Source organism: Pagrus major, chromosome 11 (genome assembly GCF_040436345.1).
Source record: "Pagrus major chromosome 11, Pma_NU_1.0".
Taxonomy (NCBI): domain Eukaryota; kingdom Metazoa; phylum Chordata; class Actinopteri; order Spariformes; family Sparidae; genus Pagrus; species Pagrus major.
In genome coordinates, this window is record NC_133225.1 from 10781441 (window position 1) to 10803141 (window position 21701).

General features: G+C 42.2%; 2 protein-coding genes across 2 annotated transcripts in view; both read right to left on the reverse strand.

Moving 5' to 3' along the window:
- Positions 1 to 8534: 8534 nt before the first annotated feature.
- On the reverse strand, positions 8535 to 11391 carry LOC141004671 (ras-related protein Rab-11B-like). The gene is made up of 5 exons (XM_073476325.1): positions 11278 to 11391; positions 10081 to 10276; positions 9790 to 9983; positions 9604 to 9684; positions 8535 to 9495 (listed from the first exon to the last, which is right to left on the reverse strand). The coding sequence occupies exons 1-5, from the start codon at positions 11315 to 11317 to the stop codon at positions 9350 to 9352; spliced, it is 657 nt and encodes a 218-aa protein (XP_073332426.1). The 5' UTR covers positions 11318 to 11391; the 3' UTR covers positions 8535 to 9349.
- A 5235-nt stretch (positions 11392 to 16626) lies between these two features.
- The window catches only part of pip5k1ca (phosphatidylinositol-4-phosphate 5-kinase, type I, gamma a), a 44282-nt gene continuing 39207 nt past the window's right edge, over positions 16627 to 21701 (reverse strand). Inside the window, exon 17 of the mRNA XM_073476515.1 lies at positions 16627 to 16926. Within this exon, the coding sequence (XP_073332616.1) occupies positions 16924 to 16926 (3 nt within the window). The 3' untranslated portion in view covers positions 16627 to 16923. The remainder of the gene's footprint in view (positions 16927 to 21701) is intronic.

Sequence of the window (21701 nt, forward strand, 5' to 3'; positions counted from 1 at the left end):
TCTTTTCTGCATCAAGAATGGGAAACATGGAAGCTATTTGTTACACACTATTATGAAGCAGCCCAAGAACCCACTCTTCCACTTCACTGTACCATGATGTATGATGCTGATGGTGAACAAGAGGACTATGATGCATGTTGGAACGAACTGATTAATCACACCACGACAGTCATACAATGTGAGGACATCATAATGGGACCTCAAGGAACAGCAGCAGCAGTCAGGCTCTCAGAAGATGTGAAAGAATGGTTTCAAGATCCTAACTCATCACCCCATGTGACATTACTGGTGGCAGCTGGACATGAATCACATGAATTAGGACCAATGATAAAAGAAGCTCAACAAATCCAAGAATGGATTTCCACAGACAATCAATATATCCATACATCACCAGATGGACGTTTTCTGAGAATTTCATACAAAAAAGCCGACGAAGTGATTGCAGAAAAAGTGTTGTTGCCCACAGAAGAAAAGACACAAATGTTCTTGACCAAAGATCATGAAGACCTGTTGTCACAAGTCCCATCACAAGTATGGTCAGCACATAAAACTGATGTAGGTTTAGTGAAATCAGCAACCCCACAGCGATTTCAAATAAAAACAGATGTACGTTTACCATACCAAAAACAATATCCTCTCAGACAGGAAGCAATCAATGGCATAAAACCAACTATAGAAGGATTATTAGAGGCAGGAGTTCTAATAAAGACTAAAAGCCTGTGCAATACACCAATTTTTCCAATAAGGAAACTAAATTCCAACGACTACAGGTTGGTGCATGATCTAAGAGCAATAAACGCCATAGTAACGGAAGAAACACCAATCGTACCAGATCCACATACATTACTGTCCAACATTCCTCCAGAGACAAAATGGTACACGGTGATAGACTTGTGCTCTGCATTTTTCAGTGTGCCAGTTCATCCAGAGTCACAATATCTGTTTGCATTTACTTATCAAGGACAGCAGTACACTTACAGCAGACTGCCACAAGGGTTTGTGCACTCTCCATCAATATTTAACAAAGTTCTAGCAGAAGACCTGCAACATTTAAATGTTCAGTCCACCACTTTAATGTATGTCGATGACATTCTTATATGCTCAGACAGCCAAGAGCAGTGCAAAAAGGACTCAATTACAGTTCTGAAAGCACTAGCAGCAGGTGGACATAAGGTCAGTAAAAGCAAACTGCAGTTTTGTCAACAAACAGTAGAATACTTAGGCCGGCAACTGAGTGGGAATAAAAGACAAATTGCACCCTCTCAAGTTGAAGCTGTAACAAAGGCTCCAAAACCGCAAACGGTGGGGCAAATGTTGTCTTTTCTGGGCATGACTGGTTACAGCAGACCATGGATATGTGACTATGCAATCAAAACAGCTCCATTGAGAGCTCTGATACGTGCTGCAGGGCAGACAAACAGGTCAGCCCAGTTAAATTGGACAGAGGAAGCCGAAAAAGCATTCTTCCTCCTTAAAACAGATATGCAGACTGCCCCCGCTCTGGCCACCCCAGATTATAGTAAACCCTTTCATCTTTATGCAGCTGAACGACAAGGTTATGCATGTGCTGTGTTAATGCAGGATTCCCCCACAGGAAAACAACCATTGGCTTATTATAGCACAAGACTGGATAACATAGAAGAAGGCCTGCCTCCCTGTTATCAGGGATTAGCTGCAGCTGCCTTTGCTTATAAAAAGGCATCAGTCTTGACAATGGGACATCCTGTTACATTATATACATCACATCAGTTACATGCCATGCTAACCAGCCCACGGTTTGTATTAACTCAAGCCAGAAGAACTGGTTATGAAGTTTTGTTATCAGGAACAGAACTTACAATACAGCGATGCAACACTATAAACCCAGCAACAAGAATGGTGTTGCCCACTGATGGCATTCCTCATGATTGCCTTAAAGAAACAGATAGTTTCATGAAAATACGCGAGAATTTGTACAACCAACCAATCCCGTCAGAGCTAACATTATTTGTAGATGGATCTTGCGTACGAGGTGACATAGGTAATTGTGCAGGATATGGAGTTGTGCAGTTGAACCCAGATAATACATTCACCAAACTCCTATCAGTGCGTTTAGATCAACCATGTTCAGCTCAATTAGCAGAAATAAAAGCCCTAACTGCAGCTTGTCAGTTAGCTGCAGGAAAAAGGGCAACTATCTATACCGATAGTGCTTATGGTTACGGTGTTTGTCACATTAATGCCAGTATTTGGAAACAGCGAGGTTTTGTTCGTGCAGATGGCACTCCTGTAGTGCACGGACATGGAGTGTCAGAGCTAATCCAGGCAATACAATTGCCTACAGAATTAGCTATAGTTAAGTGCGCAGCACATCAGACCAACGACTCACTGGTAGCTAGAGGAAATAATTTAGCTGATGAGGCAGCAAAAGAAGCTACAGGGCAAGCAACTCAAGCCCCAATTTTATTTGAGCAAGACTGTGCCCCTATAACCAGTTTAACCTCACTAATAGAGGCACAAAACCAAGTCCCAGAAGCAGAAAAACGCTTATGGGTTCAAAGGGGGGCAATCAGAACAGTGACCCCCCATGAAGGACTGTGGAGAAGCAGTCATGGACAATTTGTCCTACCTCTGTCATTGCTAAAGATAGCAATAAAGAAAATGCATGAGCCAGATCATTGTTCACGAGCTCAGGTTTTGAGAAAACTACAAGCAGTATGGTGGTCTCCATACATGATGGCAATGGTAGATAGAGAATTGGCCATATGTATATATTGTCCAAAATATAATGTTCGCAAATCATTCACTCATCCATTGGCTCATATCCCAGTACCAGAAGGCCCATTTAGGCATCTGATGATGGATTATGTAGACATGCTGGATAGAGTTCAAGGCAAAAGATATATGTTTGTGGTAATTTGCAGATTCAGTAGATGGGTAGAGGCATGCCCAACTTCTAGAAATGATCACAGAGCAGCTGCTAAATTTTTGTGTACAGAGGTGTTCCCCAGATTTGGCATGCCAGACACCATCTCATCAGACAGCGGACCACACTTTGTGTCCTCTGTCATAAAAGAAATGTTTAAAACACTTGGAATACAACAGAAATATGGATGTGTGTATCACCCACAGTCACAAGGTTCTGTAGAACGTGCAAATGGTGTATTAAAAACTAAAATAGCCAAAATCATGGCTGGCAGTAATGGTAAACTCACCTGGGTGGATGCTTTGCCATTAGCACTAATGTCTATGCGCTCGCAAACTAACAGACTAACCCATCTAACCCCGCATGAAATGCTTACTGGACGCCCAATGCCTCTGCCACAGTACAGAGGCCCTATAGAGGGACCACCGCTTCAGCAGCTGGAGCGAGAATTGGGGGACTATTTACGGGGTTTAACTCAAATCCACAGACTTGTCTTCCAACAGGTGAAAGAAGCCAATAAAGGAGACGATAAGGGAATTCCAGTGGATGCTCGTGAGACTCAAGTGGGAGACCAGGTGTTCGTACGAGTATTTAGACGCCAGTGGCACGAGCCCCGTAGGGAAGGGCCATTTAAGGTGGTACTTACTACACCCTCAGCCTTGAAAGTAGAAGGTAAGAACTTTTGGTACCATCGTAACCACTGCACCCGTCACCGACCGCCAGACCCGCCTGGGCATTTGCCTGAGCATGCTGAAGGGGCTGCGGAAGACACCCCCCGCACTGTCACACCTAGTGAAGGGGAGGCGGAAAGCACACCCTGCAGCGTCACACCTGGTCCCACTGCATCGCCTCAAGGGGAACGACGTTCAGCCCGATTACGGGCCCGACGTGACGGTACTCCCCTATCACGTACTGATCATAGTGTTGGAGCGGCTGCAAAGAATGATGCCGCCAGCACTGCCACAGGCGGTGACACTCCAGAAAGTGCAAGTGCAGGACCGTCTGGCCTGCAAGATACAGACTGCCCACTCACGCCTGGGGGGGCGTTCTCTGACTCAGATTAGTTTGTTTGTTTTCTTTTTCTTTGTGCTAACCCTTTCAGGTTTCGCAAGGGGGGAGGGAGAAGGAGAAGTCCTAATGACACGATCCTTTTCCGCCACTATTAACACACCACATGTTAATTGTGTACTTGCCATGATTATGTTAGCCACTGATAAAGGCATGATACAAATAGGAGAACCACATCACTTTCTGTATGTAAAAGCTGACACATATGAGTATGTACTAACCACCGACATCACAACAGCCAACGCTCCAGGTAAACATTGGGTGGGATTACCCCGCACCGCTGACTGCCGAGAAGAAGGGATGGTGACATTGCAGGTAATATGCACCAACACATCATGTCAGGAGGTAGAAACAAACCAGGAAATGACAATAGTAGAAGCTAGCAAGTGGATTCAGCTGATGAACAAGCGAGAAAAACGAGATTTGGCCAAACTAAAAACTGCACAGTGGGACTCAAACATGTTTCAACAGTGGATAACCTACTCAGCTGAAGCAGTGTACAAAGCACAGAATAAAGACCGACAAGAGTGTATTGCATGTTACAACGCCAAAAGAATACCACAGCTCATGCCACTGCCAGGAAGTCACATAGGTGACTGTCCAGACCTAACTGAATGTTTTGCTTTTTGTGCAATGCACATGGCAGGGAAATTGGATGGATGGAGTAAAGACTCACAGATATGCCCATATAGATTTAAAAAGCATGACAGCTATGACATAGCAACAGCAATGCCACCTGTGGTACGTAAACCTGATAAACTACTCTTCCCTTTCTGTGTAGTGCGAGGAGAAGAGTTGGAATATGTAACCCAAAGATCCACACCCAACATGACGGATGCAGCAGGACTGGTGAGATGCAGCAAGGAAACCTGGTATCCAACCACTGACACCGGAAACACCACAGCCACCATCAAAATGTGTGAAACCAGCCCAAAGGCCCGTATCAGGTGTGGTCAGGTTGTGCCAAATGGAGGACAGGTACTCTATGAGAAAAACTCATCTTATATAGCTCAGTACCGATTGCTAAATTGGGCACATGGTACTGCCCCATTGGGCGACATCTACTGGATGTGTGAGCACAATGCCACCCTATTAACCCAATTACCAAAGGATTGGACAGGCATATGTGCCCCGTTAATGTTGACAGGACAATTGACCTTAATCACACCAAAAGATAACCAAATTCACAATCGAGCTAAAAGAAATAGTGAAAGTGAGAACGGTAATACAGATTGGAATTGGAAATGGAAACACTCAGATGAGGTATATATCAGCTGGGATCAAGTCCCTTATGGAGTCCCAGCAGAGTATGAGGCCATAGGAGACTTATGGATAAAATCAGGACGAGGTTTGGGAATTGCTCCATTTGTAGCACAAATAGCAAATGCCCAATATATAGCACGAAATAGTAGATGGGCAAATTATTTGTGGTATAACCAACAGAGATTTATAAATTATACCATTTTGGCCCTGGGACTAGTGAAAGAACAATTACATGCCACCTCAGTAATGACCATGCAAAATAGGTTTGTGATTGAAACTATCATGGCAGGTGATCAAGGAGTGTGTGATGAAATTGGAGATGAGTGCTGTACTGTAATACCAATGCACACTGGTGAAGAAGGCAACCTGACCCACGCTTTAGAAAATATGAAAAAGTTGCAGGATGAGCATGTCAGAAATTCCAATTGGAACACACAACTAAAAAGCTTTTGGGATTGGCTGGAAAGAATGGGCTGGGGACGATTGTTCAAAATGATAGGATTGGTGGTCGGGGGGTTCCTGTTGTTGGTTGTGATGGTGGTTTGCTGTGTTTTACCTTTGCTGCGCATTCTAATCGAGCGAGTATTCAAAACAATAACTGGTCAGTACCCACTATTGCAGGTGCAGCACGAGTTTAACATGCAAATCTATGATCAAATCAGCATTGTTGATAGTGAGATAATCTAAACAGGTCACCATCCACTTCTCTCAAGGTATGTAAGCATTCTTGTCTAAATATAAAATATATGAGCGTTGTATACACATGTAAATATTTCATATGTAAATATCTTTTATGCTAAATATACGAGTAGTAATTGTATTGTCTCCATCACAGACTGGACACAATGGTGGAGGCATACATATACAAGTCGCAGTCCACAGAGATGCACACCAGGCACAGCAGCGAGAATTATGGTCCAACACACACACCTACATCTACAGTTACACAATACACAGCTATGCAGCCAGCAGGAGCACCAGCAGACCAATATGCACAAATGGGAATGCCTGGCAGCATGGGAGAAGATACACCACTGGTAGGTCGACACCCTTCGCCACAACCGCCGCCGGAGCATCCAGAACACCCACCGATAACCTTCGCCCAACCTTGGAGGGCAGGTTTCAACTCATCCCAGGACCTGGCAATGCGAGTATCCGCCTCATCAGAAGCAAGAGTGGTTCCACACCGTCCAGGAGTCTCCCCAACGGGGAACATGTTCAGCCCAGCGAGCCCGGACGGCGAGGAGGACAGAGGACTCCATCGCATAGAGCCCATCAGACCTGCACTACGAGGCAGGTGGGCCCAACGGCTAGCCCAACCACTACAAGATGAGTTTGCTGCAGAAGACGTGGGAAAGCTAAATGAAGTGCTGCCACAGCCACTGAGCACATACCCATCACGCCGAGATGCTGAGACTGCAATAGGCAATCTGCCTAAACCCGTGTACCGCACCCTGCAAACACGCCTGTCACCTATATATATATATATATATATATTACTCTTAATCACTTTAATATAATCATAATGTGCACAAGTTATTAATTATGCATGAAATAAAGCACATGTAGTTCTAGATGATTACACTTTGTGGTATTAAATATGATTCACAATGTAGTATTAGTAGATTATATTAGCTTATATTATGTTAACCATGTAGTTTTAATCCATCCACGAAGGGTAAACTGTCCATGCAAATTACCCAGGCGTGTTGTTTTTTAAAGTCCTGCTCTATTATTAGACTAGAGTTTCTCTATCTTACTATGGAAACAGGCAAAAAAAGTATTATTGAAAAATCTCAACAAAAACAAAAAGACAATATGAGTATCTCATGACGATGATCTAATAACTGTTGATCTAGTGTTTACTTGTGTTGACTTAAGGTGGATTACCGCCACAAGAATGTGTACCCATTTAATGTCATGGACTTAAATGTGTTTATTAAGCATGTGTAATGTGTTTTATCATCATTTATATATCTCTATTTTACCATTGAGTTTAAAGTGTTTTGCCATTTGATTTTGAAGTTATTCTGTGTTGTATGCAGCACCAAAAGGACAGGTCAGTTTGAACAGTGGGCCACATGATGGGGCCTTTACCTCTCAGAAACAGCTAAATTGGAGAGGATGTTTCCCCCATCATGTTGCCAGGTCAGAATAGAAATCTGTTAATGAATATCACTGGGTCATCTGTTTGAGGGCCGGTCCAGAAGATGGCTCAGGGAAAACTCTCAACTATCCTCTTGATAGTTGAAGCACTTCCCTATGGGTTGATACTCATTGTCAGTCTTATAGGTTGGAGTTGCATTTATATCGTTTGATACCATATATACTATGTGTTATTTACATTATATTCATGCTATTGTTTGTGTTGTGTTGACTTGTGTGAGCTCTCCCGGGTCATTAGTGGAAGTATTGGTCCTTTTTTTTAAGGACCAAAGGGGGGACTGTAGTGGCAAATGAGAAACTGGGTCATGATCATGCATGTGATTAGATTTTGGAATATCCCTTGCAGTCCCAACTGTGCTCTAATTGAGCTTGAGGCTGATAAAAGACCAATGTTTGATGCACCATTTAAAATGAGCAACAGGTGCTGCCACAGTTCACCCAAGGCCACAGAAGAGGCCTGAGCAAGACATTTGTAGGTTCTTTAGAGCACACCCAAGAATGAGAATAATAAGTGATAAACCCAGGATGATCAAAAAGGTAAAAGGATGGTCCATAGGGGCGTGGGGACCCTGGACCACGGGTATAAAAAGGGGAGAATCAGCGAGAGATCTCAGTTGCCCCGGGGTAGCTCACGGATGTATATTTTCTGTTTTTGGAAATAAACACCTTTTGGACTGAGGACCTGCTGCTTTGCCTTTGATTTTTTGGACTTCAACCTTGAGCGGATTTTCAGAGTCAGATAGTGCATTAATTGGAAAGATAAGAAAAGTAGTCTCCCACTACACCAGCACTTTCCTTTACAACCAACAGGAAAATGTTACTTGATAAAGATGTTAAGTTTTTTCTTTTTAAACAAATGGTGTTTTGTTCTGGTGAAAATTATTGGACATAAGTGCAAAAGAAAAAAGATTCCATTTCGACACAGCCTGCTGAAACAAAGTCCGACCTGAGCCAACCCAAAGAGAGGAACACGAGGCTCGAGTCCAGGCTGATTCCATTATTTCACAAACGATAAATCACACAGCACAATTTAGAGCATTACTTATTGTTAAAGCATTACATTTTTTTTTTTTTTTGCAGTAAAAGCTCCAGATTGGTTTTGCCAAGTACAGCCATGAAATGCAATCTCAGCAGCCTTGAACACGCTTTAATGAGAAAAAAAAACAACCTATAACCGATGACGATTGCATCCGTTTCCTTTGGTATCTTTGATTTACACACACATACGCACACACTCGCACACAAATAAAAACACTTCATTTGTTTCACACTTGCCCGTATCAACTCAAAGACAGTCACAGCCAGTCTGGACCCTGGCTCATGCTAATTTCATGCCTCAGCGGGCACGGGGCTCAATTAAAATTGAAGAGGCAAATAGAGAACTCCAGACAGAGTACACATCGATACTCCAGCGGCACCTTCTTCTCATCTCCTCCTCTAGACTCGTAGTGCATGATAGGCAGAATCAGGTCAACCAGACATGAAATTGGGACTCCACTGTTGCAAGTCTGTATCATTGCAAGCGGAGAAAAAAGGAGGCGAGTAGAAACCACTTGAAGCACCGATACACACAGTCTACCGATCCCTCACCATTCCTTCAACAGGAGCAGGTCAATGGGACCATAAAGGCTAGTTAATTAAAAAGAAATTGCAGTTTACTACAGCTTTAAGATCAACCTCATAACACGCTATTATGATGCCATATAGTTTGTTGTTTTTTTTAGACACAGGCTGTTCTAAAATCAGAGGAAGACAAACATACCATGAAAAGAAAAAACATGGATAGAAACCAGCAAAAAAGGAATGTCAAATACAAGAGTCTTGGTGCCAGAAACTTCTGAACCCACGAGGGTTATCGTGATGACAGCAGCATGACAGTTGAAGTAAACCAGAGGTAAAGAGAGGAAAGACTGACAGAAAGTCAAACAGGGAAAGAAAACATGAGTGTCACAGGCTTTGGCAGCAAGGGAGTTTGCTGCCTCTCTGCCCGTCCGAGGTCGGGGGGAGGCTTATGTCCACTACGTTGTTTCCTGGAGACTCGTCATTTCCGGATCTGTCTGATATTTGCTTCTGAGATACGATACGGTAGATTTCTGTGAGAGAAAACGATGAACGTCAAAGCAGTGAAATTTAATATTACACTGCCGTGGAGATTTACAGTAGGCTGCACATGACATTGAACAGTTCATCACTTTTCCTACCTGTGAGAATGTTCTTAAAGGCTTCTTCTACGTTAGTGGAGTCCAAGGCCGAGGTTTCAATGAACGAGAGAGTGTTCTTTTCTGAGAATGAGGAGACAAAGTACGACATGAACAAACAAACTTTAATTACACGACTCTAGATGAAGTGCGATGCCGATTCATTAATAGCCTAACTTTATAATTTACCTGAGAAAGCTCGAGCCTCATCGGTGGGCACAGCCCTGAGGTGGCGGAGGTCGCTCTTGTTTCCCACCAGCATGATGACGATGTTGTTGTCAGCGTGGTCCCTCAGCTCCTTCAGCCAGCGCTCGACGTTCTCGTATGTCAGGTGCTTGGCGATGTCGTAGACTAGGAGAGCTCCGACGGCACCCCGGTAATACCTGGTGACATCATAAACCAGATGAATACAATAATTATAATGCCTTTTTTAAGTACAATATATATATATATCAGTTTACACACAAAGAAGATACTCACGCTGAGGTGATGGCTCTGTAGCGTTCCTGTCCAGCTGTGTCCCAGATTTGAGCCTTTATCGTCTTGCCGTCCACCTGGATGCTGCGGGTGGCGAACTCCACCCCGATGGTGCTCTTGCTCTCCAGGTTGAACTCATTTCTCGTGAAACGGGACAGCAGGTTACTCTTCCCCACTCCCGAGTCTCCGATTAGCACGACTGCAACCAAAAAACACGCAGCAAGAATACATTACAAAACAACAGTGATGGTCTGACGTCCTGTAAAATAAAAAGTGTAAAATCAACACGGCTTCTTCCTGTTCAAGTCAGTGAGTGACATATCCTATACATAATTAATACTGTGTTATATACAATGTCCATCAATCACCTTGCTGTACAGTACTTCCTATTTTCAGTCTTTTATTGTGGCTGACTCTTTATGACAGCTTTCACTGTATCATGCCTTATAAGTACTTCCTTGAGTCTCTATATATCCCTTTTCTTTTGTAGTTTGTCATTTCAATTTCCCAAATGTACTAACAGGCATCAAGCAACACATAATCGGGTTGTTTCAGTCCCCTGACATGTTTGAAAAGTGTGTTTTACTGTCTAACACAACTGATAATGTGATCATCAGGAGCAGCTTAGAGAAATATGTCAAGCAGCAGTCCTATCTGTTGTTCGACGATGTCAACAAGTTAGCTTAAGCAGCCTTAGCTTAACATAACTCATAAAGTCAACTAATTCAAAATTAAGCGTACGTCTAAGGCGACAGAGGGCGGCTGTTGAATGGCGTGCAGTTTTAAGCACACTTACGGTCGTCTCAGCTGTTTCTAACGAGGCCAAGTAGGTGACATGTTAGCAAGCTAATGTTAGCTTACTTATGTAGCCACCTACTTACCTGGCGTTAGCCCGCTACGACACTAGCGTTAAATGCCATCACTGGACTCGCTAATTGTTTTTGCGAGATTAAAGGTCTAAACTACCACAGGTGAAGTATTGAACTATTAAACACCACTAGATGAACTTATAACAGCTGACTGCACAGTTTGCGCGACAGTCAGCGGCGATCATGTTACCGACTGCCACTTCACTGCTAGTGCAGCTAACTTTAGCATTAGCGCTGGCTTAGTTGACTTCCTCACTTCGACCTGCTGTCACGAACTTTTACAAAGAAGACGAGCGCGCTGTCATCCGTCCGCCTTCCGCGAAGAAATTACCTTTGAACAAGTAGTCGTACTCGTCATCTCTGGTTCCCATCTTGGAGGAGTTTTTGCACTTTTTAAATACTTTCCCCCCACAAACAACAACAGCCCTTCCCACCGGCAGCTAGTAGTAGGCACCGCCTTCGAGGAAGAGGAGAACGAGCACGTGAGCGCAGGAACGTCGTTGTCGGCCAATTAGAAGTGTTATCGCGTTGACTGATAGGTAGACCGGCCAATCAGGCGCTTCCTCTGAAAAATCCAACCAATCACCATCCACGGTTGAACACACGGAGAGGCATTGCACCCTTTGTTCTCCAAACTTCAACGCCCCACGTCCTCCTCACTGTTTCATAATGTTTACCAGAGGCAGAGCACACCAGGATGAGTACATTAAATATTTGTCAAGAAATAAAAAATAGATAAATAACATGTAACATATAAAAAAAAATCATGTAGTATTACTTAGAAAAAGCAGGTCCTCTAACAAACAATCTAATAGGGTAATAGTTGCTCCTAACTATGCAATCAGTACACTGTTTATAAAGCAGGTTATTGAGTAAGTAACATGTTATTGTCCATTTGTACTGCAGTGTGTTGCCTCTCAGTGGACACACACACACACACACACACCACCAATAATAGATTGTGCAGGTTCTGGTCGCTCAATCTAGCCTGTTGATGAGGAAATTATTTCTCAGTTTTCCTCAAACAGCAGAGAAAGATGGGTTTTTGAGATTTACTCCTCTGATCTGCTCGGTTGTCTTATTAGTGGTCGTTTTCTGTGGCAGAAATTTCCCTCTGCTGGTGGGAACAGACGCTCTCTGGCTGCTAGAGGGAAGTAACTTTATCTTCAGAATGACCTTCCCAACTGCCACGGCCACGTTTTGCAGATATCAGTCCGACTAACAGGCCTGAATGGTGTTGTCGGCTGGCTAGTTAAATCCATCCCTCCTACAATTTGGTCTAGACCAAGATAGCTCAGCAGCTAGTGCCCGGATTTCCAATAAATTATTCCTTATCATTTTTGGGGACCCCTTGGCATGTCATGTAGCACCATCAGGCCAACATTTTCAAAATCTTACAGGCAGACTGCCACGTTCATTTACATCCCACAGGAAGCAACAACTGAATATGTCGCCTTCAGGAGGTGTCGTAACTGAACAATCTCAACATTGAATGTGGCAACTATGATGGAGGAAGTTGAAATCACATTCAGCTGTAGCTGTGTGGATGAATGATGGTGAAACAATGCATGTTTCACTGTTGCTATTAAAGGAACATTTCACCCCCAAAATGAAACTTGAGTCATTCTCTTCTCAAGTTTTTTTAGTCCACAAAGCTTTTCTGACAACATTCAAGTCTCCAGAAGCTGCAAGATCCCTAATTCATTTGAAAACACTTTATTTAAACATTTTTTAAAAGTTGAATTTTTCACAATTGAGCACAAACCCCATCTGAAGTGAGTGCACAAGCTCGACTGCTCATCAGGGGTGTAAATAATGTCTTTTCAAATCTTTCTGGGATCTCACAACTACCAGAGACTTGGATAACACCGGACGAGCTGTGTGGAGCCATTTTATGTCACGTTTTAAAACAAGTCTCCATCTACTTCAGTTGTTTAGGAGAATGCTGCGATGCTCCAGAAATGTTTTGTGGAAACGAAACTTCGCCCGATTTTTCCATCGGCACGAGACTAGATAATGACTGAATTTTCATTTTTGGGTAAACCTATCCTTTAAGCTTAGATTTCCATTTCTATTTCTATTCTATTTCTACTGTAATTGTAATGTGCATGTAGCCCTCTGAATTACATACCTGGTGTGCAAAAGGAGCTAAAGTAAACGTATCCCTAAAACTGAAGCCTGCAAAACAATGTTTTTGTTTGTACATTTCCGCAGTTTTTGTACACAATTACTCATGTGACCCATATGATTCATAAACTCTGTGGTGGCAGTTAGAGCATTACAACTGAAAGCGTAAAGTTAAATGATCATAAACTGTATCAAACATCCAAGGTGACCGGTACAGATGACTCACTTCCAATTTACGAGCAGACGTCTGATGATTTCAACAAGGACTTAATAAAAAATAATTTATGATATCATCTCCATGGACAACAATTCATAGAACTGCTTTATTTTGTATTCATTCTGACTGAGTCCAAACACACACACATACAGCCATCTATTTATCCTCACGTATAAATAGATGAATATACACAGATATACATAAATACACATTTCTGATATGCATATTCATTTTAAAATCATGCTATGTCTCTGTAAAGGACTCTCCCTATTGGATGAGGGCACACAGCGATTTGAAAACACATACACAACACAGCTGAACAGTTGGAAGAATCCCTATTGATTTGCATGTACAGTAAAACCCACAAATCTTTCAGTTTTGGATATCTTACAAAGAGACAGCTGTGGTTTATAGACCATAAATATACAGCAGCTGCATCTCAATAAACACACTGAAGGATATGGTACAGTAAATTATGTAGATTGCAATCATTTCTTGCCCAGCAGCAAAAATAAAACCAAATAAAAATAATATTCTCCGATTCAAATGGAAAATATATTTGTATATCTTTATATATGTATTTATAATTTTATGTACACATTCTCAGGAGCACAACTATGAGAAAGAAAAATAAATACAACAGCACAAGTGAAAAAAAAATATAAACGATAGGCCTACATGTAAGATTTCTCAATAAGGCAATAAGAATGAACTTAAAAGCTAGACTGTACAAAATATTGCTGCTATGGTCTCCATCTGATGAACAACAGCAAACTGATTACAACTGGCCACTGCACATCATGAGAATGAGCCGATTTTTCTATTTTACAAAGTCTTGACATTGATGTGTCCCGTACACACAAATACACATAGAAACGTACCAACCAACTGAAGAAACTGCTTCTGAAGTCAGATCATAAAAAATCAGTTTGTTGAACTTAAGTCTTACTTGAGAGTCCTAAGATGTCAGCCACAGAGAGACTACAGTAAACACTAACCCTACGATGACTGTGATCGACTTCACCAACACACACACTTGATAATCCTAACATAAACGCCGTCTAAATATCAGCCTGTGTGAAGCAGAAACGAAGATAACGTGATGTATGTTTATTTGGCCTCTATCACTAGTTCATCTTCAGGTCCTCTTGAGAAGTGCAAACAACATTCAACCCATTTACAAACTGCTGTGTCTCACCGAGTCAACACTGCAACGCACTGTGTTCATTCACATTTACAGATAACAGGTACGATATTGACTGCAAATACTACAACTGATGCTTTACATCTACAAATGTCCAGTCGATGGATGTCTTATTGTGAGGAGGTGAGGGCGACTGTCACTGATATGCTCGTTGTTTTTCCACCCTACGAAGAAATTCTTTTGTTACAAATGATTTGTGTGCATCTGTCCAAAAATACAGCAACACTGGAAGACATTGTCATAAGTAAAGATCACCATAATGACCAACAATGTTGCCTTAGTGTTGCGATTTAGTCATAAGCCTCAGCCGTTTAGTGAAAAAAGTAGTAACACTAAAATTACACGACAAATACGTGATGTAAAAAACAAACCAACTGGGAAACTACTTAAAAAAAAAGTAGTTCTTTGGATGCAAATGAAAAAAAATTGAAGCATCTGAGAGTGAAAAAGTAGCAGTAACAGTGAAGATTAGAATAAAATACAAATAAATAAAAGTTCATAGCAGTAAAACAGCAGAAGAAAAGCTCAGGAATAAAAAATGTTCAAAAAAACAACGACATTTGACATAAATAATAAATTATGATGCTATGAATGAAACAACCTGATGGCTAAATATATTCTCTAAAGGACATGATGTGATTTAATTCTTCCATCTATAAACAAAACTGCATATACTGACTACCAGGAATGTGACGATGTCTGTGTCTGAAATCGCATACTAACATACTCAATCAGTGTCTACTGCATACTGTCTACTAAATGAACGATTAAGTATGCCATATCCAGCAGACTGTTCGCACTGAAGTATACTCAAAGCAACTGCATCACATGACTGTACCGATCACAACATTACTGGTCCGTGCTACCCTGGAATATAATGTATTTATTTGAAGGCAGTTAGCTCACATAGCTGCATACTCAGAAAGTCCTGCTAATCTGGAATACATCCCGGTATGTTTTCACTTTGCAGGACAGCTGGATTTGGGGGATCACGTGATCTTGTCCGGCTTCAAGTTATGCGCTTGTGTCTTATGAGGAACCACTGGCAGCTACGACGTGGTTTGGATGTGACGACCAGCTAAAGAAGCAACGATTCGTTTGAAAACAACAAAGGCTGCTACTCAAGAGGTTAGTGTAGATGCTGCTACAGCATCAGTCGTCAGTGACATAAGAACTGGAGAGTTTATTTCATCGAGAGAAGGCACTGAAGGCTTTTCTTGATGGAAAATATGTTTTCCCCTCCTCTCAACTGGCTTAGGTAAGAGTTTGATATACTAACTAGCTCAGACCCCACTGTTGATCTGACTGGATGACGTCAGCTTGCGATAGACGGTGATAGACAGATGGCTCGTCCAGTCACCTGCCAAGTATCTTTTAAAACTGCCTGCCCTTTTCCGAACAGTTTCTCAGGGTGACTTCCTCGATCTTTCTATGCCCCAAAAACCCCCACCTGGCGCGTCAGGCTAGGCATTTCTTGCGTACACAATATCCAAGCACTACATACTGAATTTGACATCATACTTGCATGAATAGTACATTAGTATGTGATTCCAAACACAGCTGATGACAGACACATATTGACGATCTTTTTCAATTGGCCAAACGGTGGTTATCATTGTAACTCCAGTTCTACGAAGCACAGGCAGAGCCCTCCAACACCACAGGCTCGACCGCTCACCGAGCACTCTGAAGTCTGCATGTGGCTGGATGTGCTGCTCCCAGGTGGACATCACGTGTTGTGTTTCTCTTCCAGCTGTTCAAAGAAAGCTGGATGGAGGTGAGGAGGGTACAACAGCGATATAGCCACTACCCAGAGCAGCACAAGTTCAGTGAGTGACTGGGAAAGCCTGTTGAGCCTGTCAGAGGGCGCTGCTTGTGTGAACTAGAACATACTGTACAATACATACAAAAAGTATTCACCCCGTTTGGAAGTTATTATGTTTTACTTTACGTTAACTGACTTTAAAGAGTCTTTTTCTGCTGTTCAGTGTAAAAAAAAAAAAAAAGCCACATTATATCTTCTTTGATTCAACGTTGTGAGATAATAAAACATGAAAACGTCCAACGAGGTGAGTACCTTTCATAGGCACTGAGTCACTGTCATGGATGTCGAACAGATAAGACCACATCCGTATACACACTACTGTATGTCACACATACACATTATTTTTAAACCGATATAATTTTTGTTTGTGAAGGGTGAAAGGCAGGGATGGTTGGAGATCAGTGATGTCATCACTGTCAGGATTTTTTTCCCCCTCTCTGGTACAGAAGTCACTTTTTTTCCCCCTCGGTGTTGTTCAGTTCCTGTATGCATGTTTAAAATCCTGGTTCGGACAGAGATCCTGCTGCTACCGCTGAGGTCTGGACATCAGACCGATGAGTCCTCTCCACTGAGACATTCGCTCCTCTCTGCCAGAGAACAGGGTTTACTGTGGGAGACACACACACAGACAGACAGAGTTAATGTGTTAGTGTTCACAGTGTAGATATTTTGTATTTCCCCAGGGTGTGTCTTCTCATGCATTACTTGCTAATAACAGTGGAACAGCAGGCAAGATAATAAAAGTGCTTTTATCAAATAAAGGGGGAGGCAGGAATCTCATAAACATAAACACCCCTCAGTCACTGAAGATAAGTAACAGTGTAGATGTATTCATGTTTTACACAGCAGAGTGATTTTAAGGTCTTGACACGGTGGTCTGCATCAGTCTGACTGCTGCGAGTCTGATAGTATTAACTCCACATCTGATCAATTTCTGCTGTGGATTTTGGGGATTGTTTTGGATCAAATAATGCTGAAATTTCCAGAAGATGAGAGCAGACGTAGGTTTAATTATTTTTTACATTTTTTATTTTAAGATCAGGAGTTAGTTATTGCGTTATCTCGAGAAATTAATTTGTCAATATAACAAATCATTTATTATGAAAACACCACTTTATTAGAGATTACAGTTTCAAAGCAAACCATATAAACTTTTTCTTAAGTTTTGTCATATGTTGTACGAATGTTTTACCTCATGATTGAGGGTGTTTACATTATGTTTAATTACTGTAAGGGATAAGTGTGATAATAGTACTATGGGCTGCTTGTTTCCACACTGACACTTCCCACACTTGTGAGGAGTAACCAGGCGCCATCTAAGCATGCTGGCATGACTCTGCTGATCTCTGATAAACATGTCAATTAACTCGTGATCACAAAAAAAACCCCAGTTTTTATTATCTTGAAATCAAGCAACGTTTATCTCAAAATGTCGAGATTACATAAAAAATAATTGCACCTACTGCCGTTATCGACTTCCGGAGTAAAGTAGGAATTTCCTGAACAAATCTGAAATATTTTAATTTATGCTTCACCTACGTAGTTCAAATCAAGTTTGGTCTCTGGTGTATTTAAGCTCTCTTTGGTCCCTCCTCTACAGCTGCCATGTCTGTTGTAAACAGACATCATTGAAAACTTCCAACACGTGTCTGCTGAATTATTTTAAACTGGAAAATGAAAGTCCAGCCACTTTTGTTCAGCCAGTTATAGACCAGTGTGATACGGCAACAACCGGAATTAAATTAAGTAAATCAAAACACAATTTAATATTCTTTTACATCTTTTGTTGCACATATCTTCCCAAACCAATGAATGTAGTCACATAACTAGTTTGGGAACATCCCTGGTGTAAAGATGTGTCTGAGAAGATGAAAAATAATATGAGCAGGAAAAAGAACCAATGGTGGATGACACCTTATCAGAGCATGCGATACGTTAGCGTATGGGCAAATGCTGCTACAGTGAACAAAGTAGACAAGCAGCCGCACATTAAACCTCTAAAGGAAAATAGTCTGAGCCAAGTGATGTCATTTCTAATTTAACTTGATGTCTTTACCAGATTGCTCTCACTGCAGTGAGAACATTTACATTTTTACACTGAAAATAAACTCAAAAATGCTTAAAATTAATTTATATTGCATTAAAAAAAACACCCACATTGCCCACGATAAACAAAATCATATCCACGTCCTGTAAAATGTGACTCCTCTGTGAGTTTCATGTACACATCTTTAGTGGGACCGTCTAGCAGCATGAGCTGTGGAAGTCTGGTGATCCACGAGGCCGATGCAGTAACCTGTTGTGGTAAATGCTGAGCAGCTTGTTGTTGGAGGGACACAGGATGGCTGGTCGTGGACTAAATGGTCACGCAAGCTGCAAGTGATCATTTCCACCCAATTCTCAATGAGGACAAATGATTTTTGTAATGTAGGGGTGGGTTTCTGGATGCAGAGCAAAGATGGTCTGTTGAACCTGAGAAGCTTTTTCTACATTTACTGTAGAAACCTCATTACCCTGAATAAACAGTCACCATCAGACACAACTGATTTTATTCCTCATCTAAAGGATTTTTCCTGTACTTGATATTTTAGTGCTTCTCACTTACTGTCTCTCTTTCCCAATCCCCATCTGGCAGGGCCTTTGACTCTGAGCCATAGTGTAGCGGAGAGTACACCCAGGTCCTGTCCTCTGGAGGCTGTTTTTACACACCCACCACAGCAGAGGGGGACAGAGGAAAGGCCAGAGGCACAGAGACAAGCAGCAGGGGCAGGCAGGAGAAAGACACGGGAGATCACAGGAGAAGAAAAGACAAGACAGGAAATGAAAATTAGGGATGCATATAGGAGGAAATGATGCTGAGAGAGACATCGGAAAGTGTTGAGTCTGACAAATCAAATAAGCGTTACGTGTTTAAAAAGATGTGTTATTTCAGCGGTTAGAAGACTTGAACACAAAGATGAAAATGTTAGCAAATATCAGGTTGTATAGAGGGTGATTAAGTCATATGTCTTAGTCTTTTGCCCCATTCGGACTAGCTCCTGGGACGCAGAGTGATGTGTTCAGAGCGAGGGAATGAGTCGCTGCATCAGCCAAACGGGAAGGATGAGGAGCGGGAAGGTGGAGGAGGAGGTGGGAATGGGAAGAAAGCCAGGATGCTGGGACAGTCAGACACAGAAAGCATCCTCAGTCAAAAGCAAAACACAAGAACAGGATGTTTTTTTTTCTCCTTTCCAACAAGCAGAGGAGCTCTTTGCACAAAGTCTTTAAAAGCTTCGATGTGTTCTTTGTTACTGACGGTACCAGCCCTTTAAGAGAGGGAAGCAGCTGCAGCACGGTATGTTGGCGATGGTGACGGGGGTGGAGGTGGTTGATGTCACACACACATACTGTATATACACACACACGCAAAGCTCAGCAGCACATTGGCGCTAACGCGCTGTCCACACTGGTGCAAAGGGAGATGAGGCAGGCTGTCAGTGAGAAAGGAAACAAATGGAGACTTAAAAGACAGACTGTCAAATAAGACGTCTTGTGTCCTCCCACACTTTATTGTCTTCTTCGCTATGGGGAAAGTAAATATAGTTTCTTGTTCTAACACAAAAACACCTCACACAAAGCTGCGGGAAACCTTGATTCCTCTCAACTCTTTAATGACACGTTTCATTAAACCAACAGCAACATGCTCAGGACTAATCTACACTCACACTAGGACAGGGACCACTCACAAGACTACTACCAGCTAATTCACTTCTCACTTACTGGCCAACTGGACTGACTTTTCCTCCTCTGTCGGAAAGGAGAGACCACCCAGGTCCTCCCATCAGGAAACTGACAACATGAGGGAATATATTGCAGAGACAAACACAAAGAGATATGAAAAGATGAGGTAAGGTGGAGAGTGACAGAGGATGAAAAAAGAAGCACGCTGAGGTGAAAATGAAAGACTGTCCTGCGTGTAACCCAGCAGAGATACACTGGATGAGTCAGTGGTGACAGATAGATTCGCAAGTCTCGCAGCCACGATGTCTTCATCTCCACACCTCCACACGACACGCTACTATCTCACCACTTTCAATCTGACTCGTGAGGACAATCACATGACTGAAAACAGCAGAGAAAGAGGGAAAGGTTGGAGAAAGAGCGAGAAAACGATTGAGGACTAGAAGGAACAGCAGAAGGTAAAAATTATGAGATAAAATGGGCGAACAGAGCGAAGGGAGGGTGGAGGTGATGAAGTGAAGATACTGGAGAGCAGACAAAAGAAGGAGCAGAATCAGATCTGGAGGACAGAGGTGAAGGAGAGCAGAGTGAGAATCATGAAAAGTGAATGCGGAGACCGTTGATAGTGGCTGAATAATTTAGTCACATGCCACTCTGTGAAACCTGTGAAGTGACGACACACACACACACACACACACACACACACACACACACACGCACCTGTCTCCCTCTGTGTATCGAGCAATCACTCCAATCTCACCGTGGAATCATGTGCCGTGTCTTCCCCTCAGGAGCTACATGATCAAAAACGCTGCCATCTCTTGTATCAGAATTCAGAACATATTCGCGGCCCTGTCCTTCGGTACTGTGGATAATATGTACTTTCAAGCTTTGAAAAAGATGGTCCTGTAACTCAGACTGGATGTTCCTGCAGTTTGTCTGGACACTAAACAGAGGCCAGAATAATTTGGTTATGTTTAGTCTCTCAAAAACATCAAGGTAGCAAGCCGTAAAGTGCTTGTGATTGTGCAGTGGAAAGCAAACCAAACCAAATAATAAAAAGAAAGGGAATTTAACTCATCTGCACAGAAAGTCAACGTCTTTATAAAAACAGTTATTGAACTCAGTCTTTGGTCAGGCTGTTTTTTGCCCTCATTCTCTTTTACAATCACAATAGAGTTGAATTACAAGCAGCAATTATGTAATGCTCCACAATACACAATAATATAGATTTTCTGCCACCTCAGAAAGCGCTTCTATTAGTTGAAACTCCTGAAGGATAAGAGGAACAAACAGAGCGTTGACACAGGGGCAGCAACACTGAAACGGTTCTGTGGTACCTGGTGTTTCTGTGTGAAGGGGTGCGCCATTTCATGTTGTTCCCAAACGAGCATGTGGAACGAGTCGTATCTTTTTAACTGTGCTAATCTGTTCAATCAGCTGCTGTAGGTGATTGACTCACAAACATCAGTTTGATGCGGACGTCCATGTTTTCCTGAGCAGATGCGCTGGGACGCATTCAGATTGTAAGTCAGGAATACCCACTCAGATATATCGACTTCTGACTTGCAGTGGGTTGCAGCATTCGTTTTAAAGAGGGGAACAACATCAGTAGTATTGGACTGGGATGGGAGGGCGAATAAATTCTTAGATGCATCACGA

Bases quoted from the DNA above. Each gene is read 5' to 3' on its own strand.
- LOC141004671 (XM_073476325.1), bottom strand. From the start codon at position 11,317: ATGGGAACCAGAGATGACGAGTACGACTACTTGTTCAAAG. The intron at 9,685-9,789 runs GTAAATTATAAA...CCTCATTCTCAG, and splicing joins TGAGGCTCGAGCTTTCTCAG to AAAAGAACACTCTCTCGTTC. The intron at 9,496-9,603 runs GTAGGAAAAGTG...TTTCTCTCACAG, and splicing joins CTTTAAGAACATTCTCACAG to AAATCTACCGTATCGTATCT.